At 41.8% G+C, this 13,900-nt stretch overlaps 1 protein-coding gene across 5 annotated transcripts in view; it reads left to right on the forward strand.

Moving 5' to 3' along the window:
• The first annotated feature begins 1,115 nt into the window (after positions 1-1,115).
• Positions 1,116-13,900, forward strand: part of ntrk3b (neurotrophic tyrosine kinase, receptor, type 3b) — a 148,273-nt gene continuing 135,488 nt past the window's right edge. For all 5 annotated transcript variants that reach the window (XM_031848519.1, XM_031848523.1, XM_031848520.1 and 2 more), the window contains exons 1-2: positions 1,116-7,350; positions 10,370-10,441. In XM_031848519.1, the coding sequence (XP_031704379.1) occupies positions 7,133-7,350; positions 10,370-10,441 (290 nt within the window). In that variant the 5' untranslated portion in view covers positions 1,116-7,132. The remainder of the gene's footprint in view (positions 7,351-10,369; positions 10,442-13,900) is intronic.

The raw sequence follows: 13,900 nt of genomic DNA on the forward strand, positions 1-13,900 counted from the left end.
AATTTAATCACCAGAGACTTTAATATAAATTATTAAGTATCTGGGTTTCATAGCTTATTATTTTCAATCACACTACACAGCCATAGTGCTATAGTACTGTTTAAAATATGCAAAGCCTTCTTAACAAAATTAGTGGTCGAACACTTGGAGACTTTATGTGTGCGTGTGTCTTGTTTCTAAACAACTTGAGCTAATAACCAGTTACAAGATTATTACTAGAATATTATTATTAGAATCAGGAATAGAATATGGTTATCTTTTATACCGATTTTAGATGTCAAAAAAATAAGGACGAGAGTAAGGGTACATTCAAATGTTGCAATTACCTCAAAACCGAAAGCAACTCCTTCGCAGCATGCATTCGTAGCGACACTCTTTCTTCGGGGACAAGATGGAAAAATCGCAACTTTTTTAAATGCAGAAAAGTGCACAGTCATGTGAGAAGAATTCAACCAATCCGCTCCACCGTCCAAGGACGTCACAGTATCCGGTTCATATTCAGCCAAACTGAAGAGGACGAATTCTGAAGTCAAGCTACTGTGAGCCATTTAAAAAAAAAAAAAGCCATTTATCTTTGTGTTGACTCTGTTCGGTTCAGTCAGCGAGGCTCACTGCTAAAGTACCGCAACTTCATCACAATCGCAGCATCCGGGTTTTGGTTGCTCAGCAACGGCCCAACCTCCTAAGCACCTTGAATAGAAGCGTGTGATTGTTATTGACAGGTGGACACTTCAGGGTTCTAAAAGCGATAGAGGATGTGTAGGTGAGCGTCATCGGATATACTATGATCAGTGCAGTAACTACCCACACAGTCTTTGGAGTGCTATTAAAAATGGCTGCAGACTGTTTTAGCCCAAATAATGTCCAGGTCCACTGAGACCAGTACTTAGTAGAAGCAACTATTTGGTTGATCGGACCATATTTCGGGCTGTGCCTCCCACTTGAGGATCGGTCCCTGGGAAACCTCTGATAACTAAAGCAATCAATTGAAATTTCATTCCTGCTATTTTTTCCCTTTTGCTTTGTCCTGAACCGTACTCTCTCTCTCTCTCTCTCTCTCTCTCTCTCTCTCTCTCTCTCTCTCTCTCTCTCTCTCTCCCTGCATTTATCTGTCCCCATGGATTTTTAGATGCCTTTGCTGGAAAAAAAATTGGGCTCTATCCTCAGTGCTGAATCCATCTAGGAGAATCGTTTTTAATAAAGCTGTAATTTGGTCAATTCTGCCTGTCACTTGAATATCGATATCATATTCTCCAGCTCGCAGTCTCTGCTGTTCATGTAATTGAGACAAATTGTCACAATTTGCCCGGTTTTCATATTTTTCCAGTAAAAGCGCGGCTTGGAGAAGCAGTGCCCCCCCATATGTCTCCATGATGTTTCTATCTGCCAATACGAACACAGAATCACTTTTTAAGAAATAATTCCAAACATTATTTATCAAAGGAGGACCAACTGGACGTGCACGCTCATGCTCATGTCTTGTGACCAACACAGGGATGAAATAAGACAGGGAAGCGAAGATACCGTTTACTTTTTCCACTTCATCCTTCATGTGCACAGCACCTGCTGTTTGAGTGCTCTTGCACGGCAGTACAGCTTTTCGGTGTGTCGCTGTACGAGCATGAAGCAGAAAAGTGAAAAAAATAAAAGTACACCTTACGCTCCCAGTTGGCTTTGTATATTAATACTGCTGGATAGTGTTTTATAAATCAGATTCTGACCAACAGATGGAAGGCGGGTATCATTTCATAGGCCCATACATTTAGGAAGGAAGCCTGTGCATCTGTCGGCCGTTGCCTGTGATTGCATTTGCATAGAGGTAACAGGAGTGGCTTTGTCTTCGTGAGAAACCGCATCGATTGTAATACTTGTTCTCTTTGAAACAAGCTTTGAATGCCAAATGTCCCTGAGGATTATTCTTGGGGATGATCTGTTCCACTCTACCAGTTGCGGCAAATGTTTAAGGAAATAGCTTCCTTTCCTCTGTGTTTCATCATTGCTTTTTCCACTGTGTCCTTTTAATGCGACACCATTTTTACAATGCAGCTTGCAAACACTTATGAGTGGAGCAAAGAAAACACACACAAAAAAAACAAACAGGTTATCTGATTGATGTGAGGCATGTGCTTTAATCTAGATGAGTGCTACTTCACCCCGCGCATCCCCACTCCGAAGTGTTTGGGCTGTAGAAGACTGCCGCTCTGAAAACAGAGAGGGAGGCAGAATGTAGATCAATATCCCAGAAACACACCAGAGACATTCTATTTTATTAAACATTTTCCCATTAAGGCAGCGGTGCGAGCATTGTAGATCATCGCAAGAAAGTCGTAAATCACAGACAGACAGCGGTATTGAGCGGAATCAGAGAAGATTACTGAGAAACAAAGATATTTTGTTTTTGCTCTACTGGGAGCCTTGTGTATCTTGTTCTTATATTACTGCATATTTCTGCTGAGGGATTGGTTCAGTTAAAATGTGGCATCCGAATCACATTTTGCTGATCACAACACAACACCACATCTCTAATCTTACTCAAGACAGACTGAAGTCACGTTGGTTTTAAATGTTCCCCTTTTAAAAACCATGCTCTATTGTTCGCATTTGGCGATTTGGAGTAAAGTTGGGAAATGCCTTGCTAAAGGTCTCCTAAAAAACAGAAGCTAAACAATGACAACACTACTATATGAACACACACATAGACCGTACTGAGCAAGAAAAGTTCTGCTATTTGCTCAAAAATCCTCCAGTATAATTCTTCATGTGGTCCCTCCATGCCCTTAAATTCCGAATAGCATAATACTGCTCAATAGTTTCATCACTAATAAACTTCCATACATCAACGGCACTCACTAAATGAAATCCAAAAGCTTCTCATTGGCTTTTATTCCAGAGCTCGATGCTTAAATTGGCATCCTTCTCTTCTTTCGAATTCTGCCATTGTACTGTTATTTATTTATATCTTTACCTATTAAGAATTTTTTTCTGTTGCTCATATTCACAGCGGCTCAGAACAAGATAGCAGGTAGGGGTTCAGTGCGTTGCCCAGGGCCGCTTCAACACAACAGATGGCTGTTGCTGGGATCGAATCTGTTACTGTTTGGTTCCAGGGTGTTCTCCTCAAGCGCTGAACCATCCTGCCACCCAGTTCAGATTGTACTTTGTTGGAGGCCATTTTCTAAAGCAGATGGAAGGTGGCTTTCATATAGGCTTGAATGCTAGAGATCAAGCTGGTAGATCTGCCTGTACAATTTGTTCTGATAGTATCCTCTTTTCCTGCCTACTAATCAAGTCCTGTCATGGCACATTTATGAAGAAAGTCCTTTAGGAAAACAGAATTGCTTTGAAATACTACGCAGAGAACAAATAATTAAAGACAGACAAGAGAGAAGAGGCAGTCATAAGAGAGACAGACTTTCATTCTAATCGTGTTGTCAAGAAAAAAACTCACATCCCCTTTTCTCCACTGCTCAAATCTTCTTTCATCAGTGTAATATTAATTTTGACAAACCAGCGATTTAAAATTACCCCACTGTGTCAATTATTGTAAGCGCGGTGATGAGAGTGTCTATTCGAACGCCCGAAATGCAAAATCTTTGCCTCTCCGTTATTTTTTCGAATTATGTTGACTGTCATTTTTTTGGTGCCATTTTTTATTCGTGGATCCTTCAAGGATGCGGGAATAACAGGACAGGGATTGAATGCCCCAGCAGAATCAAAGCAGCTTTGTTATTCATATCCATCTTTTCACAGCAGCCTAATCCACATGCATATTCAATGTGCCGTGGACAATCAGACTCTCTGCGCAGACAACATGCTTGGGTCCGCGGGGAGGTTGTTCCCCGCTTCCTCTGTGCTGTTTGTTGACGGCAGCTTGTTGGGAATGGGGATAGTGCTAAATTTGATCACAGAGCATAAAGCGGTGCGGCAAATGAAAACACTTTGTGCTCACATAAATTATACTTTTTTTTTTCCAATATCGCAATATTGCATCAGTATCTTACGAGGGCATACAATATTGTTGAAATTATGTCCCACTGATGCAAGCTGGTCATATTGCCTTGTGTATTTAATCACTGTGGATGCCAAATTCCTGTTGAAACGTTCCCAACGAGGACAGAAACATTATAAAGCTGTCAGCTATTACAGTGCATCAAGTTAGCCTGAACAAGTGTGGATAATAACAAGTGCTAATATCCGAGCAAGGTTTAGTGCACATAAGCTCTTTTATTATGATAGAAATCTACTCAGCTGTTTCCTATTTGGCTTTAATTTTTTGCCATGTGCAATCCTCCATAGCACTAGATTCAAAGAAACTTGACATGTTCAAGTGGTTTGAGCACGCTGTTGCTACTTCACCTGTCAACTACGGTATGTAAGTAAGAAAAGTACTGAAGGCGATATGAACTAAAAAAAGCCTTTTTAATTCTCTTAGATCATTTCCCCGGTCATATTGTGCGCCTGTGAAAGAATGCATAAAAATCAATTCCTTTGGATTTTGATGAGAAAAACCAATAATCTTCCTCCTGCAAAACAAAATATGACGTGTGCTAACCTAAGCTAGTACCAACTAATATATACCACTATGACATCATACCCTCAAACAATCGGCAACTTGGCGACAAGGGAGGTGCTGCATTATAAGCCCGCCTACTTTTTAGTGGTCCAATGAAATGCTGACCACTGATGACACTAAGTTATTTAGGAAATGGAAAGAAGCTGACTGGATGTTTCATTTCAGAAGCTTGCATCCAAGAGGGAGAGTGCCTTTTTCTAGATATTCAATAAACTTGTTTCGTAGTTTTTTTTCAAATAAGTTTTAACTCGGCTTTCAAATACTCTCCTTATTTCAGTGGCCTTCTCCTCTAGTGGTTTGTGTTGTAGCTTTTTCTGTTTATATGCCAAGATTTTATTGAGTGATTTTATTTTGACATTCCTGCCGGCCAAACTTGTGTCTAGTCCTCATTGGATAATTGACAAGGATTCAGCCATATTGTGGTGTCTGCATAAGCTGCATGTTTTCACATTCTCAGGCTCTTTGCCAAAATATCTTAGTTGAACGAGGTGCAGGCTCCTCCAGTCTTTTAATTTGACTTGAGCCTGACTCAATTTACATGCGTGACAAACTTTAACATTTTAGGGGTACGGTTGAGTTGCTCGAATTGATCCAAGATTGATTCACAATATAGACGTAAATAGTTTAAAGCCACTGATGTTTTAAACACGTGTCACTTCACCCACTCTTAAAGGCACAGGCAGTGAAAATTATCGACTGACTATTTACTACGGTAGACTTCTCTACGTAAGTGAGCAAGGCCTTGCAAAGGGAATCCGTCATGTCAGCTTGCAGGTCACATTAATGACTCGGCTCCCTGCCTTCAGGATCGGCTGCCCTCAGTTCAACACTAATGTCGACGTCGGCAACGTTGCTCTGTGGGCGTGAAGCAGGGGCAGCTGCCACACTTTCGCACGCAAACGTTCGTTTTGCTCTCACGTGGCTGTTAGCATCTATTGCCTTCGCAACGACGATAATGAGACAGTTTGAGTGAGCTTAAGTAACACTGGCAGCGTTAGTATTAGCACCAAATTATGGCTCCAAATCTTAAAATGTCATATATTTTCCAATACATTTAAAAACAAATATACACTCAGCCAAATATTCCATAAGTCAGATAGCGATTTGATTCATAAAAAGCTAATCTTGTCTTGCTTGTATTCATAAAAGCGATTCATCCATGTGTTTGTGTTAGTTTGCTGATCGTTAACTAGCTAGCTGTTGTTGTTAGCCGGTAAGTTCTTCTTCTTCTGGTGTAGAGCTTTATTGATTTTTATGTGAACAGATTGCAATCAGACCTGAAAGTACAGGTGTAAATGCACCCAAAACACACTTTGGACATGTTGTGATCACCTTGAACACGAATGAAAATGCATTTGTATTTTCAATCCACATGCAACAACTAAATACCTAACGCTAGAGCTGTCCAGAGGGCCATTTTTGGGCTCAATATAAACCCAATGTAAAAACGGTCTCAGTCACCGGTTCACCCGCACAAAACTGCATTTGTTTCCGCTGAGATTGGTTGTCGCTGACCATTTGGCAAATCCAAGCTCAATTTTCTGTGACTCAGCTCACATTACGGCCCCAACTGCTAGCTTTCTGGATATAATCATCATTTTAAGACTCATTTACTCGAATAAAAACCGTTCTGAAACAACATCACTCGTGTTCTCTTACTGCTAAATGCTCCCACTTGCCAGCCCTCCTAAAAAAAGAAAGAATTGGCAACCCAGTAGCCAACAATAAAGTCATGCACGGCCGGGTTCCACCAGTGCTTGTTATGTTTTGGCAGACCTGTATCCCTCCCCACCAAAGCAGGTGATGCAACCCGGGGGCAGGGCTCGAATTAACAGACTGCATCGTCATTGAACACCAGATGCACAAGAGCCAAAAGATGTGCTGCGGGAGCAAGTTTGCCAAAATCAATCGTGGGAATATTATTCTCCTGCTGTCGTCATGAAATACAAACTGCTGTCTGATTGCAGAACTGATACTGAACGGTGAAGTGTGAGTGCAATTTGAATGTTACGGCTTAGGCTGCAACATGTGTTTCTATTTGTATGCATGTAGATATTTACGTGTCTCTATATCTGCTGTCGTGCTGTCACGTAAAACTTAAATATGTTTAGCGCTGATGGTCATGTTTGTGGTATTAATTTGAAATCTGACATTTGGGATTAAGTCCCCTTCAGTGTTTTTAATGATATTTTCCTCTATCCAAAACAAAGCCATGCAGCCTTTGCCATGTCTCCTGCCACATCTCCTCATTTCTACCGGCTTAATTGAAACCGGTGTGCCCTGTGTGTGTGTGTGTGTTGCCCATTTAATTTCCAAAACCACAACAAACAAATAATTTACAAACGCTCTTTGTCCTGCAGCGAAATGTAAAGGCGCCGGGACGGAGTTATCCCTGGGGAGTGTGGTGATAGTGTTGGAAGAAGTCATCTGCAGTATTTATTTGGTCTGCCCCCCCCGCTCACACTACTTCCCCCTTCAGAACCTGCCTCTCGGCAATTACATCTATCAGAAGGCAGCAGAGAGCGCTCTGTCAGAACTGTTCCAATAATTGCAATTTAAATGGATATGGATTCAAAAAACAACTGGCAACACACAGCTAACTCGGGACTGACTTTGTCCCGTCACATCTCCCGGTTTGTTTTCCTTTCTCGGGTGGACCTCTCATTTACTGTGCTCTCTCTCTCGCTCTCTCTTGTTTGCAGACACATAGAGAACTGGACGGGACTGCAAACTCTGAGAGACGTCGACATGGAGCTCTACACTGGACTGCAGAGACTGTGAGTGTTGATGCCGATATCAGGAGGGGGAGGCCGTTGATGGAGACCCAGATGTGGAACCTGTACCGCTGTCGATCCGTGTTTCAGCTTGCCCGCCTGCTCACCGCAGAGCGGCCAATGTGTTGTTGTTTTTTTGCCCCACAGATGAGAGCCGTAATTCAGCTCAGAACACAAGTGGCTCCAGCTGCGGTGTCGCTGGTTTTAACAATACTTCTCTGGATGTGACAGAAACCCGGTTCATTTTCAAAATAGATGACACGGTGTTAGTCGGGGTGTGCGGGGAGGGAGTGAAGGGCATGTTTTTGATCCTAACGCGAGCCGATGTTTAAACAGGCTTTTAATTCTCGACAGTCGCACGCCGGTGGAACATCCCCTTCGCTTTGCTTAACCACTGATCAAATAATGCTAAAAAGCAGCAGGGGAAATTGAATTAGGGGTTCCCGCTGTAGCGGTGGGATTTATTATTATTATTTTTTCAAATTCATCTCTTTTCACGCTCCTTCCCTGCTGTGCTACCCAACGCTACCAGGCCACATCCTTTACATTCCTCTCACCTCGCACTCCTCCCTCAGCCGCCGCCTCCCGACCTCCCTCTTCCTCTTCCTTCTCCTTTCCCCGCTCTCTGCAGAGATCCGTATTCTCCCTTGCCCTCCAAAAGTCAGAGCTGGCCTCTCCCTTGATCCCCTTGATCCCTCATCAGGGAGGCCAAGTGTAATATCTCCAGCACTAAATTAGCATTTTTCTCATTACCACCACCACCTCTCTCCCGCTGCCTTGTCTGGGAACTGCCGGCTTCTCCCCGGTTGGAGTCGGGGCCTTCCCGCTGCCTTGTGGGGCTGTTAGCTGCATAGAGGCATGAGGGGTTCACCTCGTTTTTCCATTTGATCTAATTCATCTTTTTTTGAGTCAAAAGAAAATGGATGCAATAATTCATTAAAATAAACATTGGCCTGATATATATATATATATATATATATATATATATTATTGAGCTGTACGGTTCATCTCCAGAATAAGAAGCCAAATCCATTCCTCAACTGTTTATTGTTCATATATTCTAAAAGGACCACAGTGTAGCCTTAAAGGCACTTTATTTGAGAGTGTGAATATTAATATAGCAGCAAACAAATATTTGCTCATAAAGATATAGTGGAGTAATTGCCACCTGATCTGAGGATGAAGCCGAAGCGAGATGGTAGAGTGCAGTTCGATAAACATGCGTTAGCTCGTGGTAACGAAGGAACATGTCACCCAGTGATGTCTTTTTTTTAAATAGATATATAGCTGTTGTCTTTTTAATGGGATTTGATGCAAAAAGAAAACATTTAAATACAACCAGACTCATCCCTGTTATTCTTGTGCATCCTATGTGCTAAAATGTGTGCTTTTATAGTTTAGATAGTTGCCAGTTGGCATTTACCACAATTCTGGTATTGTATGTTCAAGTAGATTTTTAAAATCTTGTCTTTACCTCGTTTCAATCCGTCCAGTATTTTTTTATGGTTGTTCACAACTGGCCGTTCTCGTACACCATTTATACAAACATGAATGCGCTGTAATATGTATATCCTCCGAAATTAATTCATATATATACCACGTGATCTCAAACAAGGAAGTATAAAGACCAAATAACGCCACATAGGCAGGAGGCTGTGGTGAATGGTTGGGCGGTACACCGGGTTTTCATCCTGGAGGTTGCTGACGTGTCCCATGTGTAACCAGAGGTCAATACGCTGATTTGTCATGTAACTTACGAAGTTATTTTCTCAAACCCAACCAAGTAGATTTGTGTCCTAAACCTAACCAAATTGTGTCCTATGTATTTGTTGTAGAACTTTATTTTTGAAAAGACTCTAGGCATATAATGAGGGAAAATTGACACGTGTTGCTGGACATACATAGAAAAACTCACGAAAAGTGAGGAATAACTTTTAGTAAGATATGATGCAAACCTTTGTATGAGGATACTTCCCCCTTTAAAGTAACACAATACTTTGATGAAGTTCTGTGACCTTTCAGTCTGTTCTTTGTGTTGTTTGGAAATCTAAATGACACAAAGATCAAAAAACATCTTTTGATCCGGCCTAAAAAACTCTCAAACTTGTTGAAGACCCCACATTAAATGCTACAAGCATCAAATCCCTGCTGCTTACAGAGATGTGTTCAATGTAATTGTTATTACTGCTGGGAGGATAATAACCAAAGCTCTACAGTCATCATTGTTGTACTGATTTCTATGGAGTGAAATAACAGTGAAGTGTTTGCTAATTTTCTTGGGAACCCATCAGAAGGTATCGATGGGCCCCAAAAAACCCTCTGAAGGACCCTCGAAGGTCCCAGAGCCCCACTTTGGGAACGTTGGGGTGATGACATCCCAGTCGAACACCACAGAGGTATGATTAGACTTCTAGAAGGTAATTGGCACCAACAGCTGGGTATAATGATGTCTACGACTTCTTTCAGATGCACCATCTGTGATTATAAGATTATAAGTCATTACCATTGTAGCCCTGAACACTGGCAACCAAAATGGGTCGCTGGGACTCCTGGAGAGTATTCCATGGGGTCCACGGCAAAATGAGGATTAGTTGAATTTCACAGTTATTTCACTCCATGCAAGTTGACACAATGTGGAAATGTGTTTCGAATACGCGCTCTAATCTGAGGTTTTACTCGGTCAATAGTAAAGTCTCACAAAAGTTCACAAATGAGACGGTGTTTCAAAGTGAACATCCTTTTCGGTGCCAGCTCCGCAGGGCGCGCGCGTGCAGATTAAATTTGAAATGATTGGAATAGACATGGTCTCGTTACAGTGGTTAAAAGATTGAGTCCACCATTTTCTGCATTTGAAACAAGTTTCTTTCCTTCCTTCACGAACACAAAGACATGCAGCAATAACAAGAAAGAAACAAAAAACATTTAAAATGGCCCGATGTGAAACTGTGCGCGTTTGTATGTTTCCACGCTAGGTTTTCATCTGTATTTTATTATTTTCTTTTTTTTTTCTTTCCCGTTTCAGAACTATCATGAATTGCAACCTGAGGGTGATCCAGGCTCGGGCGTTCGCTCAGAACCCACATCTACGCTACATGTGAGTAAATATTTCTATCTTTGACAGCCATGCTTCCCGTGCCTTAAAAAATAGTTGTAAAGATCTGTAATGCCCGACAGCTTTCGGCATATGGCCGCAGATGAGTTAGTGTTGAGCAGAAGATGATGCAGTCGATAGAGATGCGGCTCTCCGGGGGGGGGGACGGTGGTGCCGTCATTACTGTCGCGAGAGCCGCCGCATCTTAAATGAGACATCCATTCTTTGCCTCGGATAATTGGATTCCTATCTGCCCCTGCTTCTTTGTGCGAGCGGCGGAGCAACATGCCAAAGACGCAGTTCCATTTAGTCTGCACTCGCCAGATGGACAATTTGTCCAGGAGGCCGAGCATCAGAGAGCCACACGAAGAGTGGAGTAATTTCTTTAACAAAGGCTGATGTGTCACCGTATGACAGCCTGTTATTCCCCAATTTTCCAGGAGTAAACACGGTGAGGAACTCACTCACAGTCTTTTACCTGAACACGTTGCCATTTGCAATTTCCAGGCTGGTCTCTCTTTTCTCCTGCGGGTGACTGCTGTTAGGCTTGAATCTCTGCACTTTGCAGGGTGTGTGTGTGTGCGTGTGTGCGTGTGTGTGTGTCTGAGTGTGAGAAAGAGATGTAAATCTGTCATTTGAGAATGCAACACAGAAAGGTCTGGTCTGATCATCAAACTCACTGTCGTACGCTGATTTCAGGGAATCGGAGAGCATGCGTGTACGTCCCTTTGTTGTGCACGGATGTAGACTTCGTTAAAGAGAAGTTTCATGTCTCTTGGGTGATTGGTGGAGCTGACCGAGCTCATCAACATTTAATGAAAGTTATTTAACCCCCCCGCCCCCTTCCGTTCTCTTTAATTGTCTCTCCAGAAGACGGATTCACTAACACGAGACTGAAAACAAATACATGTTTTATTACTTTATGCTTAGTTTTTCCTCTTTGAAGGTCTCATACCATGTGAAATTCTCTTCAAATTCAGGCTAAAAAAAAGAGATGAATGCTGTTTTACAAATAGAAAAGATCAATCAAGTGAGTTCACTACATCTTCACTCCCACATGGAGGCATTTGCACGGTAGCCAGCGAGCGCCGCGTCCTAGACGGGCCGCCACTGTCTCCCTATTGTGGTCTCATTAATGCAGATGGACCGTTGCTAGGTGACACCGAGGATGATGATGTCAAAAAAGATTAATTATTATGCCTTAGCTTAGCCTCAGAAGGGCGACCTCATTGATGTCTGTCACACGGGTCTGCTCGAAGCCCCGGCCATCAAATGCTCAACTGGTTGCTCCTTTTTTTTACGAGGAGAATTGAAGTCATTCTCTTCATCACATGAAGACACAGTAAGCCTTGTGACTGTAATCAACACCCACCCCAGTTATACTCTCTTTTCAATTATCCTCCTACTGTGTTTCAGTGCTTGCATCATGCATTGCACACATGTACATTCGTATGGATCACTTGGCAATTGTACAGCAATTGTCCAATTATGGGTTAGCAACTGTAATAGGCACAACAGGTCTGTCGTGTTGAAGCGCCGTGCATGGGTCCGTGATCATATTTAATGTTATAAACCAGCTTCCAGACCAATAAAGCTAATATCAGCTGGTTCAGTGATAGTTTGTGGCGACTACAAATAATGCAACCCAATCTAAAATAGTCATGAAATTGAAATCCACTGCTTTGTCAACATGCACAAAAACAATGCCAATAGAAAGTCAACTATAGGATCCTTTTTCATGGTGGACACACAAGTTAAACGCATCCCCGTGACTATGCAACGTTCAGAGCAGGAGGCAACATCCGTTTCTGGAGAGTGAAGCCAATGCAGAAGTGTCTTAATCTTGCATTCTTTCAAATGGCCAGCAGGGCGACTCCCCTGGTTGCAAAAATAAGTCAGATTGTATAGAACTCTATGAGAAAATGACCCTATTTCTCACTTGATTTATGACCTCAGTAAACATGGTGAGCATGAGTTTATGGTCTCAATCTCTGGTTTCAAGTCTTCTTTAACATGATGTTCATTTAGAAAATGATGTTCCATTTAGAGTAAAATACCACAAAGCAGGGTATGCTTTAGGGCGTGGCTACCTTGTGATTGACACTCCTCCACAGTCAAAATATGGTCACTTCTGTTCACTGGTCGCAAAACGTCAGTCAAGATGGCGTCAGCCATAATTCAATGGGTGCTGTCACTACGAATACGTTCACGTCTTATATACAGTTTACGGTTCAGAGCTAGTGATTTAGTATCAAATATTGACAAAGACCACTTATGGTGGGCATGCGAGGAGGTGGATGGGTCAAACAATGGAGTTTTCATAAATCAATAGACTGATGAGTTTCAACAGCAGCTCTCTCTTGCATATTTTAACCATTGCAACATCAAGCTAATGCGACATCTGCAGTGGATGTGACGGTGTTAGGTCACATGAATAAATGTAGACGTGTGTTCCCAACATTACACCCAAAAACCAAGTAGAGTTTTTACATTAACTATTCAGTGACAATTGTAAGAAAGAGAATGCAGTGTAAAACACACCACTGACAAATAAACAAGCAAAAGTACAGTACAGCTGACAAGCTCTGCCAGCCCTGACATTCTGACTAAAACATCTGCCTTGTTCATTAAAAGGTATCTATATTTAATTTAAACAAATGTTGTAGCCTTGTTTGTTTTCCAAATGGCTCTTGTCAAAGCGTCAGTGCTGTAATTATGAGGTGACCTCTTCTGGCCCGCTTTATTTAAATTGAGCCCAAAATGAAGCTAATTACAGCATACCACATATCCTGGGAGAGTACTTTATTGTGATCAGCGGGATGTTGTTGCATATATTGAATCCATGCAGCAGCCAATATGTTCAAATACCCGATACCCTGCTGATGTTTCCTTGAGTAAGACACAGAGCCTCTAATTTTCTGCTACGACGGCTCAAAAGAAAGTCTCGGCTGAATGACATGAAGGTAAATATGCATTGTGCTAGGCAACGCAAAGCTCCAGACTTTGGTTAACTCCTCAGCATTAAAGCTGTGTAATGTACACTCATGACACAAATATTTGAGCAGCACTCTGAATTAATGTGAATCTGAATTAATGTGCTTGCAAGATGCAAACAGGAAATCAACAAATGTATTTACTCCTAGCTGATGCTTTTTCTGGTGAATGATGTACCATTAGTGTTTCAAGATGATATGACAAGACAACACTCGGAGAGCTCCAGACATAAATGCACGATTTATGGATTATGTTTGAGATATTTATTATCTAGATGTTTTTTTTTCCCTTAGAAAGTAATTATCCACTTCATGAAAAAAAAGCCTTCAACTAATTACTCTGCCGATAAGGTTAGAAAAAGTTGGCTGAAACTTTACCGTCGTGGGAACAGCAGAGTTTACAGCAAGCGGAAATATCACCTGATAAGTTTTTTCCTTAAATATATAATACAGCAATGTCAGCTCTTGA

The sequence above is a fragment of the Anarrhichthys ocellatus genome, unplaced genomic scaffold (genome assembly GCF_004355925.1).
Source record: "Anarrhichthys ocellatus isolate YVR2014 unplaced genomic scaffold, GSC_Weel_1.0 scaffold8, whole genome shotgun sequence".
NCBI classification, from domain to species: Eukaryota; Metazoa; Chordata; class Actinopteri; order Perciformes; family Anarhichadidae; genus Anarrhichthys; species Anarrhichthys ocellatus.